The 26,837-nt window shown below is 38.5% G+C and overlaps 1 protein-coding gene across 1 annotated transcript in view; it reads left to right on the plus strand.

Annotated features, from left to right (window-relative positions):
- Positions 1-26,837, plus strand: part of LOC150076228 (uncharacterized) — a 744,224-nt gene that overhangs the window by 651,218 nt on the left and 66,169 nt on the right. Inside the window, exon 36 of the mRNA XM_090387291.1 lies at positions 24,211-24,394. Within this exon, the coding sequence (XP_090243417.1) occupies positions 24,211-24,394 (184 nt within the window). The remainder of the gene's footprint in view (positions 1-24,210; positions 24,395-26,837) is intronic.

Consider the following 26,837-nt stretch of genomic DNA (forward strand, 5'->3'; position numbering starts at 1 on the left):
TGGCACTTCCATCATTTCTACTACCCAGGTAGTATAAATGCATCATTTATTCATATCTCGTATTTGTAAAAGAATAAGAAGTTTACCTCAATATGATTCATACTTCGTACGTATCATATTGAGGTAAACTTTTCTTATTCTTTTACAAATATGATATCGACATAGAACATATTGAGCATTATAGCTCTGGTTCATATTATCAAATATCTCATATTGTGAACACCCTCACAGCGAGTTGCCTAGGTATTGCACTACTTCGAATAAGTAACACTTCTCTGGTTGAGAAGACTACTGTTACTTATTCTCAGATGGGCGGCACCACCACCCAGACAGCACCGTTTTGAAAATAGTATTGGATAAAGATCTCAGCTATCCTCAATATCCCTATGAGACTGAGCAAGGAAAGAAAGAGGTAGGAAAGGGACACTAAGAGAGGAAGAGGAAAAGATGCCGTAGAAGAATGAAAGGGATAGTTAGTCTTAACTCTCGTACACAAACTCAAAGCTCCATACCCCGACTGGGCAATGCGTCCCACTACCGAGGACTGTTATTACCCAATTGGGGTCCCACAAAGATAATTAAATTCTTCCCACCGGTGCCATTTCTGGCTATTTGGTCTTCATCAGTGGACAGGTAGGCATCCTGGTTAAACCAGACGTGCTTTCCAGTTCTCATATATTTCTGTAAAATTAAACCCATCAAGGACTCTATATGGATCCTGCTTTGGAACCACATAGTGCTCTATATTGTCCTGAAAAAAAAAAAAACTCCATACTCCCTGCCCCTATAAGAAACAAAAAGGGATAGTCGCCCTTATCCACTCATATCTGTATACCTTCCAACCCAGTTGGGCTGCTCACTCTCCCACTGACACACTCCGAGGAAGGCCCAGTCCATGTGACCACCAGGTTTGCTTGGGTTCTAGGGTCGTCCCCCTCTTTCATGCTCCTTTTATTACATGCAGCTTTCAAAGCTCAGCCGCCGTACATGCGAGAGAGACCAAGTACCCGCAGCTGACTTGGTCCCTTTCACTCTAATAACTAAGCTAATCAAGTTGTTACTCCACTTCCTAGACTGATCATTACCATCTAAGCTGCACATATATGTTATCATCTATTAGCCGACATAAAGGTGTGGGGAAACACCATGATTGTAAGAACCTTTGCTTTCCAAGTTGTAGTAACTCTAGTACCAAAATTCTTCTGATTGCAGCATGCATCATTCAAAGGGTGCATTTTGACACCTCCACAGCAGAGCCTCCTTCTTTTCTTTTCCTAATTTTCCAAGCCTGATATTTGTCTTCGTTTAAGAGGTATATTAGGATAAGTGTCGCTCTGGAAATCAGGGCCGGAAACTGTAAAAATAGTACTTGTTCCCTAGTCAAGCAAGCGGCGCCTCCGTAGCCAGGTGGGAAGGAGCAGCAGTGCATAGCACACGCTGCTTGATTAGACTGGGGTTCGAGCCTGTCACCACCAAATACGGAGGATGCGGAAAGGTCAAGGAATGACCACCGCATATCCCAGAGCAATATGGGCTTAGTTGCTAATGCTCCTAAAAACCAAATAACAAACAAACAACAACCCTGGTCAAGCGCAGTATTCCCATTGTTTTGTGCACACTGAGCCAGATACACTGAATAACCGGACAGGAGAAGAATGCATGTTCCACTGTTTCACTCGCCTTGCAGTATAAACATTCAACATTCACGTGCCCTCGAAATTTGGCTTTATTCATCTCCACTGGCAAGTGCCCGTGTATTATTCTCCATGCCAAGTATTTTCGTGACCCATAACCTATATGAAGATGTAGGTTACTCAACATCTGAGTTGTATCCGGTCTCAGCCAGCTTCATGGCATCAGCACCGGTGGTACATTCATATCGAATAACTTCCAATATATCTCTGAAACTTTAAGCTTGTTTCCCATGTACAGGCCTCCAGCAGATAATTCTTGTAAATGTTTGATTACCAATTTATAAAAGGGTGTTATTATTTCTACTGTTAGATCAGTGTGTTCCATTCCTAACAATTCACTAAACCTCCCCATATTATACTTTGCTAAGGCAGCCGCTGCATGGGTTCCCCATAGAGCCATTCAGATGTGCTTTAACACATAAGCCCACCTTAACCATTTCAGCTGTGGTACTGCATAGCCCCCCCCTCATACTTCCTGCAGTATAGCCTCTGCTGCGTCACTTCTTGCTGTCTACTGTTCCAGAAAAAATTAAATAATCTTCGCGTTACCTTTCTCTGCGTGCAATAATTGAATGATGTAATTGATACAATGTTCATCAAAATCGGTACCAGAATCGGCCACATAATACAAACCCTTCTGGAGAAAGATAACAACCCCAGATTCCACTCTGACAAAGCATCCTCCCAAGAACCCAGCAATTGCTGGGACGATACTGCCAGACATTTCACAAAAGGAACCCCCAGGTTAGTTACAGGGGCTGGCGAGACTGTGAGGCCTACTGGCTATTGTACTGGAACCTCAATTCCCCATTGTTGACATTTGGTCTTGCTTTTATTTAGACATAGACCACTAGATAAGCTGAAAGTATCCAGCACTCTTTGTAGAGAACTGCTGTTTGCTAAAGTTAAAATCACATCATCCGCATGTGCTACATATTTACAATCAGAATGTGGGGCAGGAAGATGAACCCCGCTGATGTTTATAGAAATAACTAATTGCCTTAATATGGGTTCTAATGCCAATGAGAATAGTGCAGGGCTCAGTGGGCACCCCTGTCTAAACCTCCCCCCCCATTCCAGTTTTATTTTCTCTGAGCTGTAGCCATTAATCAAAAGAGTAGTTTATGCTCCTTTGTACAGACTTATAATAGCTGTTCTTAATAGAGAACCCATTCGGACTGTATGTAGCAAACTTCTTAGGTATTCATGGGAAAGCTTGTCGAAAGCCTTTGCTAAATCAAGAATAGCCACCACTATGCTGTATTGTTTCTGCTTACAATATCCTTGCAAATCTTTCAGAAATGACAGAGTTGCCATCATGGATCTTGCTGGAATTGCATACATTTGGTTAGGACCTATAATGTGTGCTCTAAATGCCTTTTAAGTCGGGCATTTAGCACTTTGGCATACAACTTATAATCTATGTTGAATAATGACACTGGCCTCCATTCGCCCACTTCTTTCCCCGTTTTATCTTGTTTTTTAAGGAATACGGTTTGGGCTTCTATAAATCCTTCTAGGACTACCCCTTCCGAGAAAAACTCGGAGAAAATGACAGCCAAGACTGGTCCAATTTCCTGCCAGTACTTTTTATAAAACTCTACTGTTAGTCCATCTGGACCTGGTGCTTTACCTCCTGTATCTGATGAATAAGACTGCTGTCTCTGTGTGATCTGTTGAACTGCTTGAAGAAGAAAGCTGATGACTTGTCTGCTTTTCTATAACAACGTTTCAAAGTTAGTTGGCTTCATCATCAGTGGGTGGGCAGGTACCCTGTTGCAATAGTGACAACCCACTTATGAAGTTTAACTCCACAATATGAGAGATGCTTGATGGTGTGCATGGTTTAATCGAAAAATATTTCTTTTTCTGAATGTCTAAGAGTATGAAAGAGGTTGTTTATGCATGGGTATGGCACTTCCATCATGTCTACTACCCAGATAGTATGAATGCATCATTTATTCATATCTCATATTGTGATATGAATAAACGATGGCTTCTGAGTGGTGGTGCTCATCTGAGAATAAGTAACAGTAGTCTTCTCTACCAAAGAAGTGTTACTTATTGGAAGTAGTGCAATACTTAGACAACTCATTGTGTAGTTTATTCAGTATGAGATATGAATAAACGATGCATTCATACTTCCTGGGTAGTAGAGATGATGGAAGTGTCATACCCATGCATAAACAACCTCTTTCATACCCTTAGACATTCAATCAAGAAATATTTTTCAATTAAAAGAAAATGGTTGTTTCTTACAACATTTTCATTATTGGTGCCTCCGTAACCAGGTGGGAAGGAGCAGCAGTGCGTAGCACACGCTTCTTGATTAGACCGGGGTTCGAGCACGTCACCACCAAATACGGAGGATGCTGAAAGGTCAGGAAATGACCACCGCATATCCTGGAGCAATATGGCCTTAGTTGCTAATGCTCCTAAAAACCAAATAACAATAACAAACATTTTCATTATTAAACTATAAAAATAGTAATGTTTTTCCTCGCTTCTTTATTCCTTTAAAATTGAAACAGGTTTTAAAGTTTCATGAATTATTAGCTTACATTTAAGTATACCCTCTTTCAAAAATATCATTTACTGAGCATATTGAGCATTTTTTTTTTTTTTTAATTAAAAAGTCTATCCACAATTCTCTTAACTTTTTATCATACAGATAATAAATTAGTAACTTATTTACAAACAAATACTGTATCTTCAAATGCATTTCACAAATCATTCAGAGGTGTCAATAAATAATTGAGTGAGACATATGGCCAATTCTAAATTAGTGTTTTAACCAGTTTAGTAACAAATTGAATAATGCATTTTCATTGAATGTATACTATTTTCTGTTATATGGGATCAAATCAAGATGGTAATATTGCAATTGTTTTTTTAATTCTTTTTTGACAAAAAATAATAATTGAAGTAATAATGAAATGAAGATATTATGGTGACCTATTAACACACATTAAGAAAACTAAATTTATCTAAAATCCCATTAAAATATAACTTTTTTTCTAACAAACACTTGTGAAAGGAATTTCACAAATGTCAACTACCTTGTGAGTGTAGTTGACATTCTACCTAATCCCAGAAATCTCTAAAAATTTAGACAGCATATCGTTTTCCTCAAACTAGGTACCCACAAACCTGGGTTTATAACTACTTATTATCATACTTGTTTATTCAGAACACATTTTCATGGAAATATATAAGTACAAATATCCTTCCCATGATGATTTAAATAAGCAGTTTTAGACTTATAAATTTAATCATAACACATGCAAAGAAGATTTTTTTTTAACTGCCCTCTCTAAGCTTGAAAGATAAAATACTAGAAATGTATAGACCAGGGGTCTATACATTTTGTCTTTTGTTGGCTATGTACTACATTTAAAATTCAAAATTTAAGTAGATTATGAAAATAAAAATTATCACTTAAAATTTACCTTTTTTTTTTTTTTTTTTTTTTTATTTATTTAAACTTAAATTTGTACAATTACAACAGCCTTCATAAATGTTTCCCTTTTCTTAAAGGTAACATTTATAAATAAATAAAATAAATGAATAAATAATCAAATTTTTTTAAAAGAAAGTTTCTGATTATTTCCTCAACAAATGAGTCTTGAATGTTTGGCTGGTTCTCCAAAGTTTGTCAGCATTTATGATTGGAAATCTTCTAAGACAAAAAGTGATGAACACACTCAGAGCACAGCTTCCCCAAGCTGCTGCTCTTGGAGAAATACCAATTGCGGTAATTCCCACCATAACACACTGAATACCTCAAATGACGTAATACTACCTGAATGGGATCTCCTTGAAGTCTGAGAAGGAGATTTGCTCTGAGTTAAAATCACAGGATTGACAGCAGTAAAGCAAATATATGTCTGTTTGGATGGAAATTTAGTGCCAACTAGAAATCTCATCCTTACATTTAATGCACCAACACCCCACAATTCTATCATAACTGGGAACCTGCACTGCATGGTAAGGCTATATATTGCAAACCATTAAGATGCTTCAGATGTCAAAAAAAGTATGGACATTCTCATGTCTTTCCATGGTGCTCTTGCTTATGCTCAATGTGGTGCTCAAAACCATGAGATCAAGATCTGCTGTGCACCAAAGCTAGTTTATATCAAGTGTTAAGGTTAGCATCCTGTTTAGGGCATGCCAGTAGTGGAAGAAAGAAAACAACATGTATATATGCTCCTATTTACTGATAAAAACCAGTAAATAGGAACATGCCTACATATTTTCGAAAGGTTGTTGAGGGGATGTTCTTTCAGAACACAGACTGGCAGAACCATTTCCTCTCATCACAAACTATTTATTGAATCCTCCAAAGTCAGCTGTCACTGCTTATTACACCAGATACCATCACCTCTACCAAAAGAAGAATGACAAAGAGAAGCCAATCAAATCTAAACCATCAGTAATTCAAAAGAAAATGAATATAAAGGCTGAAAGTTATTGAATGACCCCTCCTTGGGGTGCAATATAGCTGAACCAGCTTTTGTGCCACAAAACTACAAACAACAACAACAACCCCTTCTTGGAGCTATTTGCAGAGGAAGAAATGGACAAGACAGCATCCATCCATAAAAGATAACCCAAGACTGAGAAAAAGGCCTCAGCCATGGCCTTTTTCTCACACTTGATCCATCAAGGAGTCACCAAGGCCAAATAATTGCCAAATTCATACAATGGAATTACCATGGATTCTGACAAAATATTGACATTAGGGTCCTGCTCTGTAGGAACAAGCCATTTTGCCTTTGTTTGCAAGGGAGCATATTCAAAGACAAATGCAGACCTCACATTGCAAAATTTCATTTGATTCAGCATGGAGGTGCTTACCATTTGCCTCTTTGTAAGGTTCCAGTTGTTCTGTATATTTGCCATCAGGGATCAGCATCACCCAGGCAGACCATGATCTCATTAAACAACTGCCTTCTACTGTTCTTTTTATTAAGGGATCTTAATAGATATAATACTCTCTATAGGGGTAGTGCAGACAACAGGCGCCTCCGTAGCCAGGTGGGAAGGAGCAGCAGTGCGTAGCACACGCTTCTTGATTAGACTGGAGTTCGAGCCCGTCACCACCAAATACGGAGGATGCGGAAAGGTCAGGAAATGACCACCGCATATCCCGGAGCAATATGGTCTTAGTTGCTAATGCTCCTAAAAACCAAATAACAAACTAACAAATAACAAGCAGACATCAGCTTGAAGAGCTGTATAAATAGAGCATATGCTCAAATATAATGAGCCCTCTCTCTCTTAAATGAGAAATTATACCTTTTTCCCATGCCTACGTATACATTTTCTGCTGCTGATCTTTTTGTCTGTTGTTCTCTCCTTTGTGGGAAAGTGAACACAGTCACTGTAGGAGTGATCACTTCCTTGTGATATCTGCTTTGACTGAGTAGTGACTATGTCAGCTATAATAGATATCATGTTGGAAATTTGATGAAGCTGACTGAAATGCCTTCCAACAGCTGAACAGTTTGAAATCAAAAGAATAAGCTAGGAGCCCACGAATGATGCAGTAATGTACATAACTGAAGATAGTGCCCATAGCAGTTACAATTCCCATATCACACACACACTTTCCACTGTTGCCAAAACATTAACAGAATTCAATGCAGAATAGTAAAATTAAGCACAGGACAAGGCATGGGGATATTCCACTGGTATTCTACCACAGAAAATCAAATCTCCTTTAAATATGTGCCTGCCAAATGCTCTGATGTTATATACAACATCAGAGCAAAAGGAATCTTGGATCCATTTTATGAGGGGGGGGGTTCAAAAGAGATTTATATTCACCCAGAAGTAGTTGATAGAAGGCTGAAAGACCATGTATTACACTCATATGCTACTGTTGATGGGTGATGTTCTCCACAGACCCTAGTAACGAATGGGCCTGGTGTACTGGGGTCCATGGTTGAGAGAACAAATATAGATTATAACCCAGTTTAATGTAAAATATACTAATAAGTAACAGGCAGTAGCTTTTGAAACTAACAAGTCTCTTTATCAACTGAAATTCAAATACAAATACAACGGATAAGTTCAATGAGCTGAGTGAGGTCCGTTATTCATGTGTTATTGTTGTTGCATGGACGTGCGCTGTTCTCAACCCTACACTAATTTGGAGCTCTGTAGCTAGTTTGATTCTAATACAGAAATCTTCTAGGATTATTGCCTCGATTTTTGCAACACTTTCTTCTCTATTCACTCTACTCAACACTCTATTCAGTTACTGAATATCCTTGGATTTCTTCATCATGCACTGAGATTCTTCCACATTTGAATTGTTTATACCTATGTACAACAACACTGTAACCTGGGAAGTCATCTCCATAAACAGCGATCATTTCCTAGATTGTTTTGGGTGTTTTCCCTTGCAGAAGGAGGAACCAGATCACTGATCTGTATTCCACTTTATCGATTAAGTGTCATAATAGATTTTTTTTTTTTTTTTTCTTTGCAGTACTGAATGAAGTTAACTTCATTTAGTGCTGCAAAGAAAAAATAAAGTTAGATAGAAACCAAAATTTGTGTGGTTCCTATAGAGATTTCAAGGTATCAAACAAACAAAAAAAAAAAAAAAAAATTTCATCTTTCTGTTACAACTACTTCTGGGTGAACCTTTGTACTTTCTCCACAACCCAATCTCTAAGGAAGCCTGGGAACAGATCTAGAAAATGAAAGGAATATATTCATTGTACCCTTCAGTCATTCTAGAGTATAATGGATGTGCAATTGCAGATCTGCTTGTAGTTGCAAATATTCTAGGTGGAAACATTTGCCAAATTCTCTGCAATGACATCATTTTCCCCAGAATTCCTGCCCCTAAAAGAGAAAAGTGAAAAACAGATACTAAACATCTCTTCCGAAGAGCTTGAACCATATAACAAGTCCTTCACATGAGAAGTACTAAGAGCAGCATTGTTCTTCTCATTACCAAGTGTTTTTGGACCAGATAAACATCCATTATTAATCTTATTCAGTAAAATCTTTTCTGAAAGACAGTTTCCAGATTCCTTGCAAAGGGCAATTGTCCTTGCTTTCCCAAAGCCAGGAAAGGATTTTGGAAATTCCTGTAATAATCATCTACTTGCTCTTCTCTTTCTACAAGATCATGGAAAGAATGATGACTGCTTGCCTTGTATGGTATTTAGAAGCAAGTGGCCTCCTTTCTAGGGCACACAGTGTAGCTTCCAAAGAAACAGCTTCACTTTGCATAATAACATAATCTAATAACAGTCCAAGAAGAGCAGTGTCCACTCTCTCTCTCTGTCTTCTCCCACTCAACCATCCCTTTATCCATAGCTTGCCCTTAATGCCACACTGCTCCACTTTGTACAGCAGTCTTCCATGTGCAACGGTATCAAAAGCCCTCTTAAGGTCCAAGTATATGATATCAAAATTATTCTTTGCATCCAGTTTCTTTTTGACCACATTGTAGAATCCATTCAACTTGGTCAGACAAGACTTCCCCTTAACCAACTCATGCTGTGTCTGAACTCTAACTGAATCTTGTCTAGATGATCCTGCAGTGCTTCTTTAACTAGTGCCTCCATTAATTTCTCAGGAAGAGAAGTTACACTAACTGGCCTGCAGTTACTCGTGTCACCTTTCAATCCTCCTTTGTGAATTTGCGATACATTTGCACATCTCCAATCCATGGGTACCTCCCCTGAGTCTAAGGAAACTCTCGTAATTATGACTAAGGGCCTGCTTACTTCCTTTGCTGCCTCCTTTAATGTAACCGAATAGATCTCATCCACCCTAGGTGCCTTTCTTGTGTTTAAATTCAAAGATTTCTCCTCCACTTTGTTCTCAGTTATTACAAAATCCTTTAGCTCCCTGTTACAGTTTGATAAACTTCTGGCATTCTCCTCCCTTAATAACTCCTCATGTGCGAAAGTAGATGCAAAATACTAATTCATTTTGTCAGCTTCCTGAGCAGAATCCTCAACAATCAAACCATTGATATCAAATGGACCAATCTGATTCATCCCCTTCCTTTTAGAGTTTACATAAGTAAAGATGGCTTTACTGTTTTTCTTTGTATCCTTTTCCAAAGATTTCTCGTAATCTGCCTTCGCTTGCCTAACCTCCTTTCTGACTTGATTACAGACTACCTTATATCTACCTATGGTAGATATAAGGTATCTCCTGATATTAGACTAGACAAAGACAGTAGGAAATTTAAAATCGAGAAAGGAGTTCGACAAGGAGACACAATATCTCCGAAGCTGTTTACTGCTGCCCTTGAGGAAGCTTTCAGAAGATTAGACTGGTCGCAGAAAGGAGTCAATGTGAACGGAGAGTACCTAAACCATTTACGATTTACAGATGACATTGTGGTCATAAGCCACGATCCCAAAGAATTAGAGGAAAATCTTAATCAGTTATGCACAGTTAGTAAGGATTTTGGACTAAAGATGAATATGGCTAAAACAAAAGTAATGATGAACAAGTATGCCACGGAAAGGGAAATAATGATTGAAGGAGCAGTAATTGAAAAGGTGGAGTCATATACTTATCTGGGACAAGTTATTAGCTGTAATAATGATAAATGGCTGGAAGTCAAGAGAAGAATAAATTTTGGATGGATAGCATTCAGGAAATATAGTCACATACTGAAGAGCAATATCCCAGTTTGTCTGAAACGTAAAATAATGAACCAATGTATACTCCCCACCATGACTTATGGAAGTGAAACTTGGGCACTTACCAAAAGAATGGAAGAGAAGCTGAGAACTACACAGTGAAGAATGGAACGAATTATACTGGGAATCAGACTGTTAGATAAGAAGAGAAACACATGGATTAGGCAGCAAACTCAAGTAAAGGACATTTTTATCAAAACTAAAGAACTAAAATGGTCTTGGGCAGGACACATAGCTCGAAGACATGATGACAGATGGACTAAGAAAATAACAGAATGGTACACAAGAGGAGCTAGAAGAAAACCTGGAAGACAAAGGTGGAGATGGATAGATGAAATTCATGAGTTTTTGGGTAGTAAATGGATGGCCAGTGCTCAAAACAGAAGGAACTGGAAAGTTGCTGGAGAGGCCTTCGTCCTGCAGTGGATTGAAAATGGTTGATGATGATGATTTCCTGATAATTTATATGCATCCCATTCATTTTTCTTCTCGCCACAAGTCTAATTAGTTCATCTGAAAATCATTTAGACCTAAACTTTGCAACAGTATTTCTTAGTTGGTATGAAAAGCCTAGTAGCTTCCAGGATTAATTCCTTGAATGCATCCCATTTAGAATTTGCTGTTGGCAGTCATCATCATCTTTCTATACAGTGGGACCATCTTCATCAGTTGGTCCCACTGTATAGAATTTATAAATGTCTGAGACCATTGTAGTCCCCTTTATGAAAGCAAAAACCTTTCCATTTACCCCTGATGGTAGTTACATCTTTGAGTAAATCCCACATGAGTACACTGTGATCTGCAGATAAAGGAACCACACAGTGGTTCCTTTATCTGCAGATTCTTAATGCATCAATAATCTCTGCTGATAACGAGATCAAGAGTATTACTCCCTCTAGTTGTCTCTTAAACATGCTGCTGCAGAAAACAATCATCCAATAAATCTACAAAAGTCTTGCTAGTGTGCAAGTGACCAACTCAAAAGTTCTAGTCTATTTCTGGAACTTTTGAGTTGGGAAGTTAAAATCCTATATTATAAAACAATCTGATTTACTGGCCCACTCTATTTCTCTGTCATTGTACTCATCAGAGTCATTAGGTCTATAACACTCCTACTCTCAATTTTGCTTTCCCAATGCTTATTTCACATCAAACTGAATCAATGTATCTCTGTCAATCCATGTCAACTGGATACACTTCCTTAGCTTTTATGTGTTTCTTTACTAACAACATGACCCCCTCCTCCCCTTCTATCCTGTCTATCCTTTCTGTACACATTGTACTCCCCAAATTCCAGTTTTGCATTTATTATATCTGTGTGACACCACGTCTCTGATCACCCAACAATATCTGACTTTGATGTCTTTACCAGCACCTCAAATTCATCAAATTTATTTACAATATTCCTAGCATTGGTGTAAATGCAAGTATACATGCACCTATTGTTAATATTTTATGGAGCAAGCCTATAAGAAGCATCTCAACTTATATGCAGCCTACATCAACTACTGAGGGTCTCCAACACCATGCCCCATAGCTGGCTGATAGAGACACTGAAGGGCTCCAAAATCAACTTAACCATGACACACTTCTGAGAAGCAACCATGGCAAAACCAATCTCTTCCATCATGCAGTATGATTGATGTCTTTCGAATTTATGATGAAAACCATGGCTAGATCCAAACTTCTTTACATTTCAAGGGTACATTTCAAGCTCTAAAACGGTGTTCTCATGCTGGCTGCTAGTTAGTGCACCAGACTGAACCTATTGGTAACCCTCTAGGAGGCTTCCAGATCAACTAATGTATGTGGGGAGGAGGGTTATTGTCGAGGCTATGTTATGTCAAGGATCAGGGTATATTCTTACCATGCATACACCATATCCAAAAATTTCATTACTTCATACAGCGTACCCCCCCCCCCACACACACACTTTTTCTTACTATTGAATACACCATGAATTGTCAAACTAATAGAGCAAACTTTTTCTGTAAAAAGATGTAAATCTCCCAAATACTTATTAGTTCATTTCACAAATATAGGTGGTCTCAGTATTTTAATCTCAATGATGTCCATTTTCACTTACAGTCTGCCAAACCCCATGTACTTTTTCTGACTGAATTTCAGTTATCAATTGGTTCAACCACTGCTCATCTCAGTTGCCCAAATTATTCTCTGCATGATTCCTTTCACCTCAAACGCGGTACTTGTGCATATGTCCATTCCGATATTCCCTCTCAGAGACTTGGTAATTTGGAATCTCCTCTTTTCGATCTTCGCTGGCTTAACATTTTTCTACCTCATTGTGTCAAATTTATCTGTTGTCTCAGTTGTCCCAACTCCACTAATCACTTGGAACACTTTGACTTCCTCTCTTTGCAACTTGACTTTCTCCAGTCCAACTTTCCTAACAGCGAGGTGATTTTAATGTTTACAACTCCAGCTGGCTTCCATTTTCTAGTCACACAGACACAGCTGGTCGAGATTCTGAGACTTTTGCAATTATTAATGACCTCGCACAGATTGTTCATTTACCTTCCAGAATACCGGACAATCCTAACCATACAGCCAACATGCTTGATCTTTTTCTCACAAACAACCCTTCTAAGTACATGGTCAAAGTGAGTGGTCCTTTAGGCACCTCAAATCACAACTTTGTGATTGCCCCTTCTCCAATGGAGCCTTTATCTCTGGCTTTTCCCAACCTCGTGTTGTTTGTTTGCCATTACAAGAATGCAAAATGGGATGACCCGTGAGATTTTCTTTTCTCTTAGTCGGATTGCTCTTTCAAAACTTCTGATGTCAACGTTTGCTCAGATCATGTCAGTGAAATTATTCTTGTAGGAATAGAATCCTTTATTCCATGCTCCACTCTAAAATCTCGTACTTTATCTAAACCTTGGTTTTCCAATAAATATGCTAAGACTGTTCAAGAGAAGAATGTTGCATGTCTTAATTGGCTTTGTTTCCAATTCTTTAGTTTACTCCTGTTCTTCGCTTCACAAGAGCTCGCAACAATTATAAAGCAGTTATTAATCAGTCCACACTAGATTTTGAGCAGGCTAAGAGTAGAAAACTTGCTTCTTGCCCTAATGATAGCTGAGCATTCTGATCTCTTGTCAAAGCTATTGGCTGCAACTTTTGCCCATCTCTGCTCCCACCTCTGTCAAAACCAGATGGTCCTATTGTCACTTCAGCCAAGGATAAAGCTGACCTGCTAGCATCCCATTTTTCTTCCAACTCATGTATTAATGATCTTGGTAAAACACCTCCCACCATTCCCAACAAGCTCCATTCAGTGCCTCCTGTGGTCTTCCGTCAAAAGGATATCAGAAGGATTTTGATGAATCTTGATGCTAAGAATTTTCCAAGACCTGATGGTATTTCTCCTCTTGTTCTCAAAACCTGCACTCCTGAACTTACTCCTGTTCTTTGCTGCCTTTTTTCACTTTCTTATTTCAAAGGTGTTTTTCCTTCTGCTTAGAAATTTGCTCATATCCAGCCAGTTCCTAAAAAAGGGTGACAAATCCCTCCCATCCGATTATCATCCCATTACAACTACTTCTACTCTTTCGAAAGTAATAGAGAAATCACTTAATCACCAGCTCTTATCCTATTTAGAAACCTGTCTGATCAACGATCGCCAGTATGGATTCCGTCAGTGTCAATCCACTGGTGATATTCTGGCTTATGTTATCCATTTATGTACAGTTTCAATGGAAAAGTTCAGTGAAACACAAGCAGTTTCTCTTGACATCTCAAAGGATTTCAGTCCTTTTTGGCATATAGGTCTTCTAAAGAAGCTTCCATCTTATGGTTTGTCAACTGTTTTTTGTAATTGGTTATCCAGTTTTCTCTCTCTCATCGCTCACTGAGGGTGATGGTAGATGGCTCTGTGTCTTCTAACTTCTCCACCAATGCTGGTGTCCCCCAAGGTTCATTTCTCTCCCCCCACTCGTTTCCTCTTGTGTATTAATGACCTTCTTCCATTGACTGGAAATCCTATTCATAGTATTGCCAATGATAGCACATTGCATTCCAGTTTCCAGTTTGAGAAACCTCACCCTGCTCAATCAGCTTCAACTTCTCGAATATCTGCTAACAATTCCTAATTTCTAATGCTGATTTCAAAACCTGACATGATTGAAACAAACAGAAGTTTGGTTCCATCACTTCAAGTTTCTTCAAAAATCACTAAAGATATTTTGATTTTTCACAAATTTTTATTAATTTTGGCAGAATTTGTGAACTGAAATTATAAAAAATTGCTGCCGAACTTTGAAAAGTTTGATGAAACTGAAACAGTTACACTTGACATTTCAAAAGGTTTTGATCATGTTTGACATGAAGATCTTCTAAATAAGCTTCCATCTTACGGATTACTGCTGTTTTTTTAATTGGGTATCCTGTATTCTCCCTGACCACTCTCATTGCAGGTGATGGTAGACAGCTGTCTTCTAACTTCTCCACTAATTCAGGTATTCCAAGATTCAGGTCTTACTCCCACTCTTTTCCATTTTATATTAATGACCTACTTCCATTGCCCAGAAAGCCTATCCATTGTTTTGATGATGGTAGTAAATTGCATTCCACCTTCCAGTTTGAGAAACCTTGCCCCTCACTAACAGCTTAAACTTCTGAAATAGCCACTACCAAATCCCTAAATGCTGATCTCCAGGTAATTCTCCAGTGGGGCAAAGACAAATTAATTGATTTCAATCCTTCTAAAACTCAGCCTTGTCTTATATCTTGCATAAAGGATTCTTCTGCCCCTGTGCTTATCTTTGTTAACACACCAATTTCTAGGCAAAATGATATATCTCTTTTGGGGATTACCTGCCTTCTAATCTCTCTTGGCACAAGCACATTACAAATATTGCTTCCTCTGCATACAAAAAACTTGGTTTTCTCTTTCTCTCTCGCCTTACTTTTCTTCCAAATAGCTGTTCACTCTGTACAAATTGCAAATCCGCCATACCATGGAATATTCAGCATGGTCACTGTTGAAAAAAATTCATGAATTACAGTTGAATTTGAAAGTGTCTGCAATTCTGCCCTGACACGATAGGAGGGAGTATATAATGAGAGCCTTGTCTATCAGTTCGGCCCTGGAGAGATTGGGCAAGGCTCAAGGGGTAGAATTTTTTCAGCCTGGTCTGTGCTTGTTAACAGGAGAGACTGCTTCTACAGCAAAGGGACACACCTAAATAGAAAGGGTGCAAGAATATTTGCTGATGCTGTCGAGGCAGTGCTAGGTGGGTCGGAAAACTGCTAGCTTGGGGGGGGGGATACAAGGACTAATAGATTAACAGTAGGCACTAGCAGAGGCGAAAGTAATTCTTGAACTGCTTCTATTGGAATGAGCAGCAGCCTGGAAAACAAGGTGCAGGGTATTTCAGAGACTGCTGGGAGTCATTGCGGTACAAGTAAACACATGGGTTGTGTTAGGGTAGCTAAGAATAGGAACAGGTGTATATACCAATGCTAGGAGTTTGGTAAATAAATTTAATGAATTTGAGGTATTGCTCAAAACATGAGATTTTAAAGTGGAGTGTGGGATAAATGATTCTATTCTTGCAAGAATAATTTCACTGACACGATCTGAGCAAACAGTGACATCAGAAGTTTTGAAACAGTAGTCCAACCAAGGAAAAGAAATCTCGCATGTCATCCCATTTTGCATTCTTGTAATGCCAAACAATACGAGGTTGGGAATAGCCATGAGATAAAGGCTCCATTGGAGCAGAGACAATTATCAAGTTGTGATCTGAGGTATCTAAAAGACCACTCACTTCAACCATATACTTAGAAGGGTTGTTTGTGAGAAAAAGATCAAGCGTGTTGGCTGTATGGTTAGGATTGTCTGATATTCTTGTAGGTAAATGAACAATCTGTGCAAGGTCATTATAAATTGCAAAAGCCTCAGCATATCGACCAGCTGGGTCGGTGTGGCTAGAAAATGGAAGCCAGCTGGAGTTGTGAACATTAAAATCACCAAGGAAAATTACCTCACTGTTAGGAAAGTTGGACTGGAGAAAGTCAAGTTGCAAATAGAAGAAGTCAAAGAGTTCCAAGTAATTAGTGGAGTTGGGAGAACGGTAGAGACAACAGATGAATTTGACACAGTGAGGTAGAGAGATTTTAAACCAGAGAAGATCGAAGAGAGGAGATTCCAAATTGCCAATTCTCTGACAGGGAATACCAGAACGGACATATGCACAAGTACCACCTTTGAGGCGAAAGGAATCGCACAGTGAATAATTTGGGCAACTGAGATGAACAGTAGTTGAATTAACCGATAACTGAGATTCTGTCAGAAAAAGTACATGGGGTTTGGCAGACTGCAAGTGGAAATGGACATCGTTTGAAATTAGAATTGAGATCACATATATTTGTGAAATGAACTAGGAAGCGATTGGGAGGTTTAGATCTTTTCGCAGATAAGCTTGTTCTATTAGTTTGACAATTCATGGTGTATTCAATAGTAAGAAAAAGTGGGTGGGACATGCTGTATGAAGTAATGAATTGGATGTGGCGTACACATGGTAAGAATATACCCAGGTCCTTGACATAACGTGGCCTCGACAATGTCTCCGACAAGGACTCCCTCCAGTCTCTATCTGGCAGAGTAGAGGTAGCACGATTATACACTAGCTGATCTGGAAACCTCCTAAAGAGTTATCAATAGATTCGGTCCGGTGTACTAACTAGCAGCTGGCCTGCGAACATTTTAGAACTGTACCCTTGAAATGTAAGGAAGATTGGATCTTGTCATGATCTTCATCATAACCTGAAAAGTCTTCAGTCATACTGCATGATGGAAGAGATGAGGGAAGGGTTGACTGGAACTTAGCTCTGGAGACTAAACATGGGTTCCACCACTTCAGGTATCCAATAAGCAAAGTGGTGGTATTGCACCGGTTGATGAGAGTCATCTACCACCTAGTATTACCTGGTAACACAGAGGGGTGGCATTCTTCCATGTGGTGTGGGTGCCACACCGCTATCCCTGCGTACATTGGTTCATACCTGGATGGTCTGGTCACCCATAGTGTGCTTGTGCATGGAGGTTATTCCCGGTATTACTAACAGTCCCACCTTTGTGAAGGTGCAAGCAGAGGATTTGGCTGTCACGCACCCTCCAGACTTTGCTGAAATTAGGTCTGCTGACTTGAATGTCACCCGAAAATCAGTTCCATCAGCCTTTTGGACTCCCAATTAGCGAGTACAGCTTGTCTGGCATATCTGAGAGAATGTCTGTGATATCCTCAAGGACCATTTGGCACTACTAATAAATGTACAGGTCTGTAATTATCTAATTTGCCCTTTTGATAATTAGAGAGACATTTGTACACCTCCAGTTTGTCGCTTCTTTACCTGATTCCCTGAATACACTCATTATAATTGATTGGGGTTTCACAGTCTGTTTTGCTGCATCCTTTAACATCACTGGGAAAATCCTGCCTGCCACATTTGCATCGATCATAATTAAATGATCACACAATTGTCCGCTGAGTGGGCTAGCCAGGTGGTTAAAGTGTGTGTGCCTGGTTGCGGGTTCAAATCCTGCCTCGGGATTGGATCAGAGTAAAATGCAAAAACCTTGGGAGATGCATTATGGCCACAGAAGCCATTGCGCCAACAACTAACAAAAAAAAAAAAACACGCAATTGTGCGAATTCTATTACCTATTATGAACCAACTTTCAAGTCTAATAGAACACTCACATATGAATATGGATATAAACATTTTATTTAGATTATCAGCTATGTAGTGAATCCATCAGTCCTTCTCTTGTAATCTTTGCATGTCTTACTCCATGAGTAACTTTATCCAAAATTAACTTATACTAACTAGTCCAGTAACACTTTAAAGGTATAAGAGGATGAACTGCTTTTAAAGTTACTTCTTAGAACATTTCTCATTTTTAATTTGTGCTTTGTACTGTTACTGAAATTAAGAAAAAATATATATAATGTTGACACTAATCAGACTCTGGCCAGTGATTAGCATTAGCATTAGTAGAGGCATTTGATGCAAGAAAGCAAGCTTATGCAGCATCAGCCAAAAAAAAGAAACCACTTCCACTTCACCCCTCTATTCGTTCAAAATGCCTGTCCAGCTGAGCCTTAAACTTATTTAGGCTATCAACTTCCATGACAAGGGATGGAAGTCTGTTCCACCAACCAACCACCCGCTGGCTAAAGGCAAATTTCCGCACGTCTATCCTACATCTGTCTTTCCTCAATTTGAATTTATGCCCTCTCAGGTGATTATTCTGAGCGAGAGGAAGAATCCCATCGGCATTGAGCATGCTCAAACCATTCAAGGCTTTATACACCTCTATCAGATCACCTCGCTGGTGCCTAGTCTCCAGACACTGTAATTTGCAAAACTTAAGCCTTTCTTCGTAAGAGCACCCCTTTGTTCCATTCACTAATCTTGTTGCCCTTCTCTGTACTCGTTCCAGCAGCTCTACATCCTTCTTGAAATGAGCCCTCCAGACCTGTATATAGTACTCTAGGTGTGGCCTGACCATTGCCTTATACAAGGGAATAATCACCTCCTTATCACTGCTAGAAAAATTCATATATATCATTGACAATACACCGTGAGCTACTCTTGCAGCCCGTCTTCACTGCTCAGAGAACTTCATATCTGCCTGCACAACTGCCCCCAGGTCCCTTTGATTCTCTACCACTGTCAGTGTAGTACCACAGAGTTGATACGTTGCTCTGGGGTTGCTGTTTCCCATGTGTAGTACTTTACATTTGTCAATGTTAAACTTCATTTGCCACCTCTCAGCCCATCTGCTCACCCTTTCCAGATCCTGTTGCAGCAGTATAGTGTCAGTAGTGTCCTTGACAACCCTGCCTACCTTTGTATCGTCTGCAAACTTCGACATTAAGCTTGATATACCATCATCAATATCATTTATGAATACAGAAAACAATAATGGACCCAACACTGAGCCCTGAGGGACTCCACTAATAACATTAGTCCTCGACGAGCAGTGTCCATTGATTACCACTCTCTGTCTTCTCCCCCTCAGCCACCCCTTTATCCACAGCAGCAATTTGCCTCCAATGTCACACTGCTCCAATTTGTGCAGCAGTCTTCCATGTGCAACAGTATCAAAAGCCTTTCTAAGATCCAAGTATATAATATCAAAGTTATTCCCTGCATCCAGTTCCTTTGTGACTGCATCATAGTATCCAATCAAATTGGTCAGGCAAGACTTCCCCTTGACAAAACCATGCTGTGTCCGAGCTATAACTGAAGTCTTGTCTAAATGATCTTGCAGTGCTTCTTTAACTAGTGCCTCCATTAATTTTCCTGGAACAGAAGTTAAACTCACTGGTCTATAATTACTTGTGTCAGCCTTTGATCCTCCTTTGTGAATTGGGGTCACATTTGCACATCTCCAGTCTGTGGGTACCTCCCCTGAGTCCAAGAAAGCTCTCATAATTATGGCTAAGGGTTTGCTTACTTCCTCTGCTGCCTCCTTTAATATAACTGGATAGATCCCATCCACCCCGGGTGCCTTTCTTGTGTTTATCTTCAACAATTTCTCCTCCACTTTACTCTCAGTTATTACAAGATTCTCTATATATTAATATGTTAATAAATGTTAAATTTATTCATTTTTGTGGATTAGCTTACTGCTAGAGTTAAATACACCTCTGGCTTTCCCCTCGCTAAATAACTCCTCATGTGTGAATGTCGATGCAAAATATTCATTTAGTTTGTTAGTTACCTGAGCAGGATCATCAACAGTTGATCCATCGATATCAAGTGGACCAATATGATTCATCCCCTTCCTTCTAGAGTTTACATAAGTAAAGAACTCTTTGCTGTTTTTCTATGCATCCCTTGCCAAAAATTTCTCGTAATCTGCCTTCACCTACCTAACCTCCTTTGTAACTTGATTACAGATCAACTTGTATCTATCATAGGCTTCTGTGTCATGTGTTAATTTATATGTATCCCATGCATGTTTCTTCTCTGCCATATGCCTCATCAGTTCATCTGACATCCATTTAGGCCTAAACCTTGAACAATATTTCTTGGTTGGTATGTAAAGCCTAGTAGCTTCCAAGATAAGTTCTTTGAATGCTTCCCATTTTGCATTTGCTGTTGGTAACATCATCAGTTGGTCCCACTGCATAGAATTTAAATACTGTCTCAGTCCATCGTAGTCGCCTTTACGAAAGCAATAACCCTTCCCTTTACCCCTAATGGTAGTTACCTCTTTGAGTAAATCCCACTTCAGCACACTGTGATCACACTGCCACCTAGTGGTTCATTTATCTGCAGATTCTTAATGCATGAAGAATCACTGCTGATAATCAAATGAAGAGTATTCCTCCCTCTAGTTGCCTCCCTAACATGCTGATGTAGAAAACAATCATCCAATAAATCCACAAAAGCCTTGCTAGTGTGTGAGTGACCAGCCCCCAAATTCCAATCAATATCTGGGAAATTAAAATCTCCCATTATAAGACTCTCTGATTTACTGGCCCACTCTATTTCTCTGTACAGTTTCTTATTATACTCAACAGAGTCATTAGGCCTATAGCACACTCCTACTCTCAATTTTGATCTCCTAATGCTTATGTCACACCAAACTGACTCGACACTGCACTGTCCAGCGATATCCACTGGCTTCACTTCCTTGGATTTTATGTATTTCTTAACTAATAGCATAAGCCCTCCTCCCTTCCTATCCAGTCTATCCTTTCTGTAGATGTTGTATTCCCCAAATTCCAATTCTGCATTCCTTATATCTGTATGACACCACGTCTCTGATATCCCAACAATATCTGCCTTTGATGTTTTGAGCAATACCTCAAATTCATCAAATTTATTTACTAAACTCCTAGCATTGGTGTACACGCAAGTATACGTGCACCTATTTCTATTCTTAGCTACCCTAACACAACCCATTTGTTTACTTGTACCCCAATGACTCCCAGCAGTCTCTGAAAAATCCTGCATCTTGTTTTTCAGGCTTCTGCTCATTCCAATAGAAGCAGTGCAAGAATCTCCTTCACCTCTGCCAGTGGCTACTGTTAATCTATTCGTCTTTGTCTCTCCCCCAAGCTAGCAGTTTTCCGATCCACCTAACACTGCCTCGATAGCATCAGCAAATATTCTTGCACCCTTTCTATTTAAGTGTATCCCATCCCTGTAGAAGCAATCTCTCCTGTTAACAAGTACAGTCCAGGCTGAAAAAAATTCTACCCTTTGAGCCTTGCATAATCTTTCCTGGGCCAAATTGATCGACAAGGCTCTCATCATATACTCCCTCCTATCGTGTCTGGGCAGAATTGCAGACACTTTCTAATTCAACCCTAATTCATGGCTTTTTTTCAACAGTGACCTGTACTTGTTAAGTAATTCCGCCGGTCTCCTACTCTTGATATCATTAGTGCCAACGTGTACAACTATATCACCTTTTGTGCCCTTACAAGATGATATCTGCTCTACAACGTCATCAACCTTTGCCCCTGGCAGACGTACCCTGGTCCTGTTCCACCTATCCTTTTTACAAAGCATGTTCCCCGTTTAACATTGAATCTGCTTTTATATTCCATGTGAACTTCTGAAACCGCAAAGTAATGTAACTTTATAGATTACTGCAGTAATAAGAATAAAGTTATACATAAATGTCAGTATTAATTTTAAATATATTACTAAATAATAAATATATTTAAATATATTTTAAATATACTACTAAATATATTATTTAGTAGTATATAATAAATATGTACTACTAAAATGAGACCTCCAGACCAGCAGGTCTGGAGGCCTCATTTTAGGAAGGATGTAGATTTGCTCGAGCGTGTACAGAGAAGGGAACAAGATTGGTGAGGGGGATGAAAGGATCCTCTTACCAAGAGAGGCTTGAGTTGTGCAAATTGCAGTGGCTGGAGACTAGGCACCTGCACGGTGATCTGATTGAGGTGTATAAGGCCTTGATTGGGTTAAGCACACTGAATTCTGATGGGATCCTTCCACTTGTTCAGATTACGGACTGAAGGGGGGTATAAATTCAAAAAGGACAGAAGTAGAATAGATGTGTGGAAATTTGCCTTTAGCCAGCTGGTGGTTAATTGCTGGAACAAACTTCTATCTGTCCTTGTGGAAGGAAGTTGATAGGGTGAATAAATTTAAGGAGGAACTGGACAGGCATTTGGAGGGAATGGTGTGTTTTTTTTTTTTTTTTTTTTTTGGCTGATGCTGCATAAGCTCATAAACTTGCTTTCTTGCATCACATGCCACTACTACTACGTCATGCTTTCAGAGAATTGGATGATTAAATGTAATTAATATTGTGAGCTCTTGATCTAAAAAAGGAAAAATAATTTTGTTTCCTTCCTTATCGCAAATAGTAATTAATACATGTAGTTTAGAATGTATCATTTCCTATGAAATATATTAACAAATATACATTATAAGTGTAGGGAAGGGTGAGAAGACAGGCTTGGATTTATCTTACTTTGGCAGTGGCTGGAGGCGCCTCCGTAGCCAGGTGAGCAGGAGCAGCAGTGCATAGCACACGCTTCTTGATTAGACTGGGGTTCGAGCCCATGACCACCAAATACGGAGGATGCAGAAAGGTCAGGGAATGACCACCGCATATACTCGGAGCAATATGGCCTTAGTTGCTAATGCTCCTAAAACCAAATAACAACAACAGTAGTGGCTGGCTGCTGGTTACTTCATAAAAATTTGGCATGCAAGTTCATGAGCTGCCAATTGCAAAATCTTTATTTCTGTTAATGTGTTCCATGAAAGGAAATATAATTATTCCCTCCCACCTCACTTCTAAAATGCTCTACAGTATTTGGCTTAGCAGTTACAAATGTTGAGGTACCAAAATACCTAGCTTATTATACTGTTGTCCACAACAAAAGCACCTCCAATTAACATTTTGTTTCCTTCAGTTATTTTTAAAATTATTAACAAATATAGAACAAATCAAAACAGTTATTACATTTCAGAAATTCTCCAAGCTTATATAAGCAACTTTCAATCTTTATGGAACATTTTTATTTTCATTATATGGTGAATAAATTTGTACTGTACGGCAGATTATGCATTTGCCATTGTTAACAATCCGAAAACCTGTAGTGGAGATTGTGCGCTATGTGGCATGTGCCAAAGTCATGCAAACTAACAATACATTAACTGATTACCCTTTGGAAATTTTTCTGAAATGTCCTAATGTCAACTCATAATAATAGAGAAATTTTTTACTTAGTGGAAAAAAAGGCTAAATTTACTGTTTTTTTTTTTTAATTTTGAGCTTCATCCCAAGATAACCAGAAGACAGATAGATGTGAGCAGGATTCTTAGTTCAGAGCCATCACATAGAAAAACTGTGAATTATTGACCCTGACCACAGAATTAAAGAAACAAATTGTATAATACCTATAGATCAAAAATTATTTCACATATAAAAATTAAAGTATATTTACATAATATGCATACTGCTTTCAGTTAGCATGGATTCTAACTGGTGCATGAGTGAATTTTAATTAATGCATGCTACATCCATTTATAATACATATTATTCAGGGATTAAACAGTCTTTAAATTCCGATAAAATTATTGTATTAATGTTATCCTTTATATTTTTATATATGTATGCTGAATATCATCATTCTTCTCTTTCTTGGTGATTCCTGAAAAAAAAAAAAATTTTTTTTTTCAGGTAATAATAATAGTAATAATAATAATGACTAGTAATAATAATAACATCACATAGTCAGCATATATTCATTTAATATGCGATATTTGTTTCATTTTCCTTATACCTCTAGAGAGAAACAATCCAGTTGGAAAAAAAAAAACAGCAAGAGTGGGATCAGAAAGAAGCCCATTACCAAGCACAGATAGACGTTATGAATGAAAATGTATCTACTCTCCAAGAGGATCTCCATTCTGAACAAAACAGAAGAGAATCTCTGGAGAGGCGAGTGGATGAGCTCAGTGGGGATAAATTAGGTTAGTTTTCCAAAGGTAATTTATAACTTAAGTTTTTTAATAGTCTTATTATTGTAAGTTTAGTAATATTATTTCAAGTAATATTAAAACAACCATGTTATGTATGTCATCTATTTTGCAATGATCAGATCAGATATATATATATATAATTTGCCATGTAATTGAGCCAGGCCATTGACCTGCTTGACTCAATTACAAGGGAAGCTACTTAATAAGCAGTGGATAATGTTTTTGTTGTTTTTAATTAAATACTTATGAAAATTGCTGCTACATACAGCAAATGATACTTGAGACATTCCAGCTGCTACCTACAACAAAAAATTAAAATAAACAAATTAAAGAATACTGTGAAACTACAAAATGATAAAATGAAAATAAAGATAACTAGAAAGATCTGGTATACACCTACTTGCACCATCAATAAACAAACATAAGAGAAAAAAAAATTACACAAAAACAAAAAAAGCTTTGGGGAACCACAGTGACAACTTGATTACAGAACATCTGCCACTCTGAATATTCCAAAACATTCACATTTCTGTTATGGCCTGCTTATTGCTAGCAAAGCCATAACAGAAATGTGACAATGGATGTCCCAGTGCAAATGGTAAAAACGGGCATAACTGAAAACATGTGCCTAAATATGGTTGATAACCTGTAACAAGGAAACAGCCCAAGCAAACTAAACAATGAAGTGTAAATTTCACTCTTGATCAGAAATAATTGATTAGCCATGTAATGCAGATATCCAAAATAAATTCGTCCAAACTAATAAAAAGTAACACAGAAATTAAAATTCTGCTTATTGCTTTTACAAGTAATGGAAGCTATCTGGAATGAATTTTTTTGAAGAATATGAATATTTATGAAAATTGAAAAACTGTTACATAAAAAATATAAAAATAGAGAAAAATTATCAGAAATAAATCAAAATAAAAATTTTGTTTAAAAAACTGGAAAAAATAAATGCATTTGTTAAATGCATGAGACAGTATTTAAATTCTATACAGTGGGACCAACTGATGATGTTACCAACAGCAAATGCAAAATGGGAATCATTCAAAGAACTTATCTTGGAAGCTACTAGGCTTTACATACCAATTAAGAAATATTGTTCAAGGTTTAGGCCTAAATGGATGTCAGATGAACTGATGAGGCATATGGCAGAGAAGAAACATGCATGGGATATATATAAATTAACACATGACACAGAAGCCTATGATAGATACAAGTTGATCTGTAATCAAGTTACAAAGGAGGTTAGGCAGGCGAAGGCAGATTACGAGAAATCTTTGGCAAGTGATGCAAAGAAAAACAGCAAAGAGTTCTTTACTTATGTAAACTCTAGAAGGAAGGGGATGAATCAGATTGGACCACTTGATATCGATGGGTCAACTGTTGATGATCCTACTCAGGTAGCTAACAAACTAAATGAATATTTTGCATCGACATTCACACATGAGGAGTTATTTAGTGAGGGGAAAGCCAGAGGTGTATTCAACTCTAGCAGTAAGCTAGAGAATCTTGTAATAACTGAGAGTAAAGTGGAGGAGAAATTGTTGAAGATAAACACAAGAAAGGCACCCGGGGTGGATGGGATCTATCCAGTTATATTAACGGAGGCAGCAGAGGAAGTAAGCAAACCCTTAGCCATAATTATGAGAGCTTCCTTGGACTCAGGGGAGGTACCCACAGATTGGAGATGTGCAAATGTGACCCCAATTCACAAAGGAGGATCAAAGGCTGACACAAGTAATTATAGACCTGTGAGTTTAACTCCAGGAAAATTAATGGAGGCACTAGTTAAAGAAGCACTGCAGGATCATTTAGACAAGACTTCAGTTATAGCTCGGACACAGCACGGTTTTGTTAAGGGGAAGTCTTGCCTGACCAATTTGATTGGATACTATGATGCAGTCACAAAGGAACTGGATGCAGGGAATAACTTTGATATTATATACTTGGATCTTAGAAAGGCTTTTGATACTGTTGCACATGGAAGACTGCTGCACAAATTGGAGCAGTGTGGCATTGGAGGCAAATTGCTGCTATGGATAAAGGGGTGGCTGAGGGGGAGAAGACAGAGAGTGGTAATCAATGGACACTGCTCGTCGAGGACTAATGTTATTAGTGGAGTCCCTCAGGGCTCAGTGTTGGGTCCATTATTGTTTTCTGTATTCATAAATGATATTGATGATGGTATATCAAGCTTAATGTCGAAGTTTGCAGACGATACAAAGGTAGGCAGGGTTGTCAAGGACACTACTGACACTATGCTGCTGCAACAGGATCTGGAAAGGTTGAGCAGAGGGGCTGAGAGGTGGCAAATGAAGTTTAACATTGACAAATGTAAAGTACTACACATGGGAAACAGCAACCCCAGAGCAATGTATCAACTCTGTGGTACTACACTGACAGTGGTAGAGAATGAAAGGGACCTGGG

The sequence above is a fragment of the Mastigoproctus giganteus genome, chromosome 13, assembly GCF_048544385.1.
Source record: "Mastigoproctus giganteus isolate SK-2022 chromosome 13, ASM4854438v1, whole genome shotgun sequence".
NCBI lineage: Eukaryota > Metazoa > Arthropoda > Arachnida > Uropygi > Thelyphonidae > Mastigoproctus > Mastigoproctus giganteus.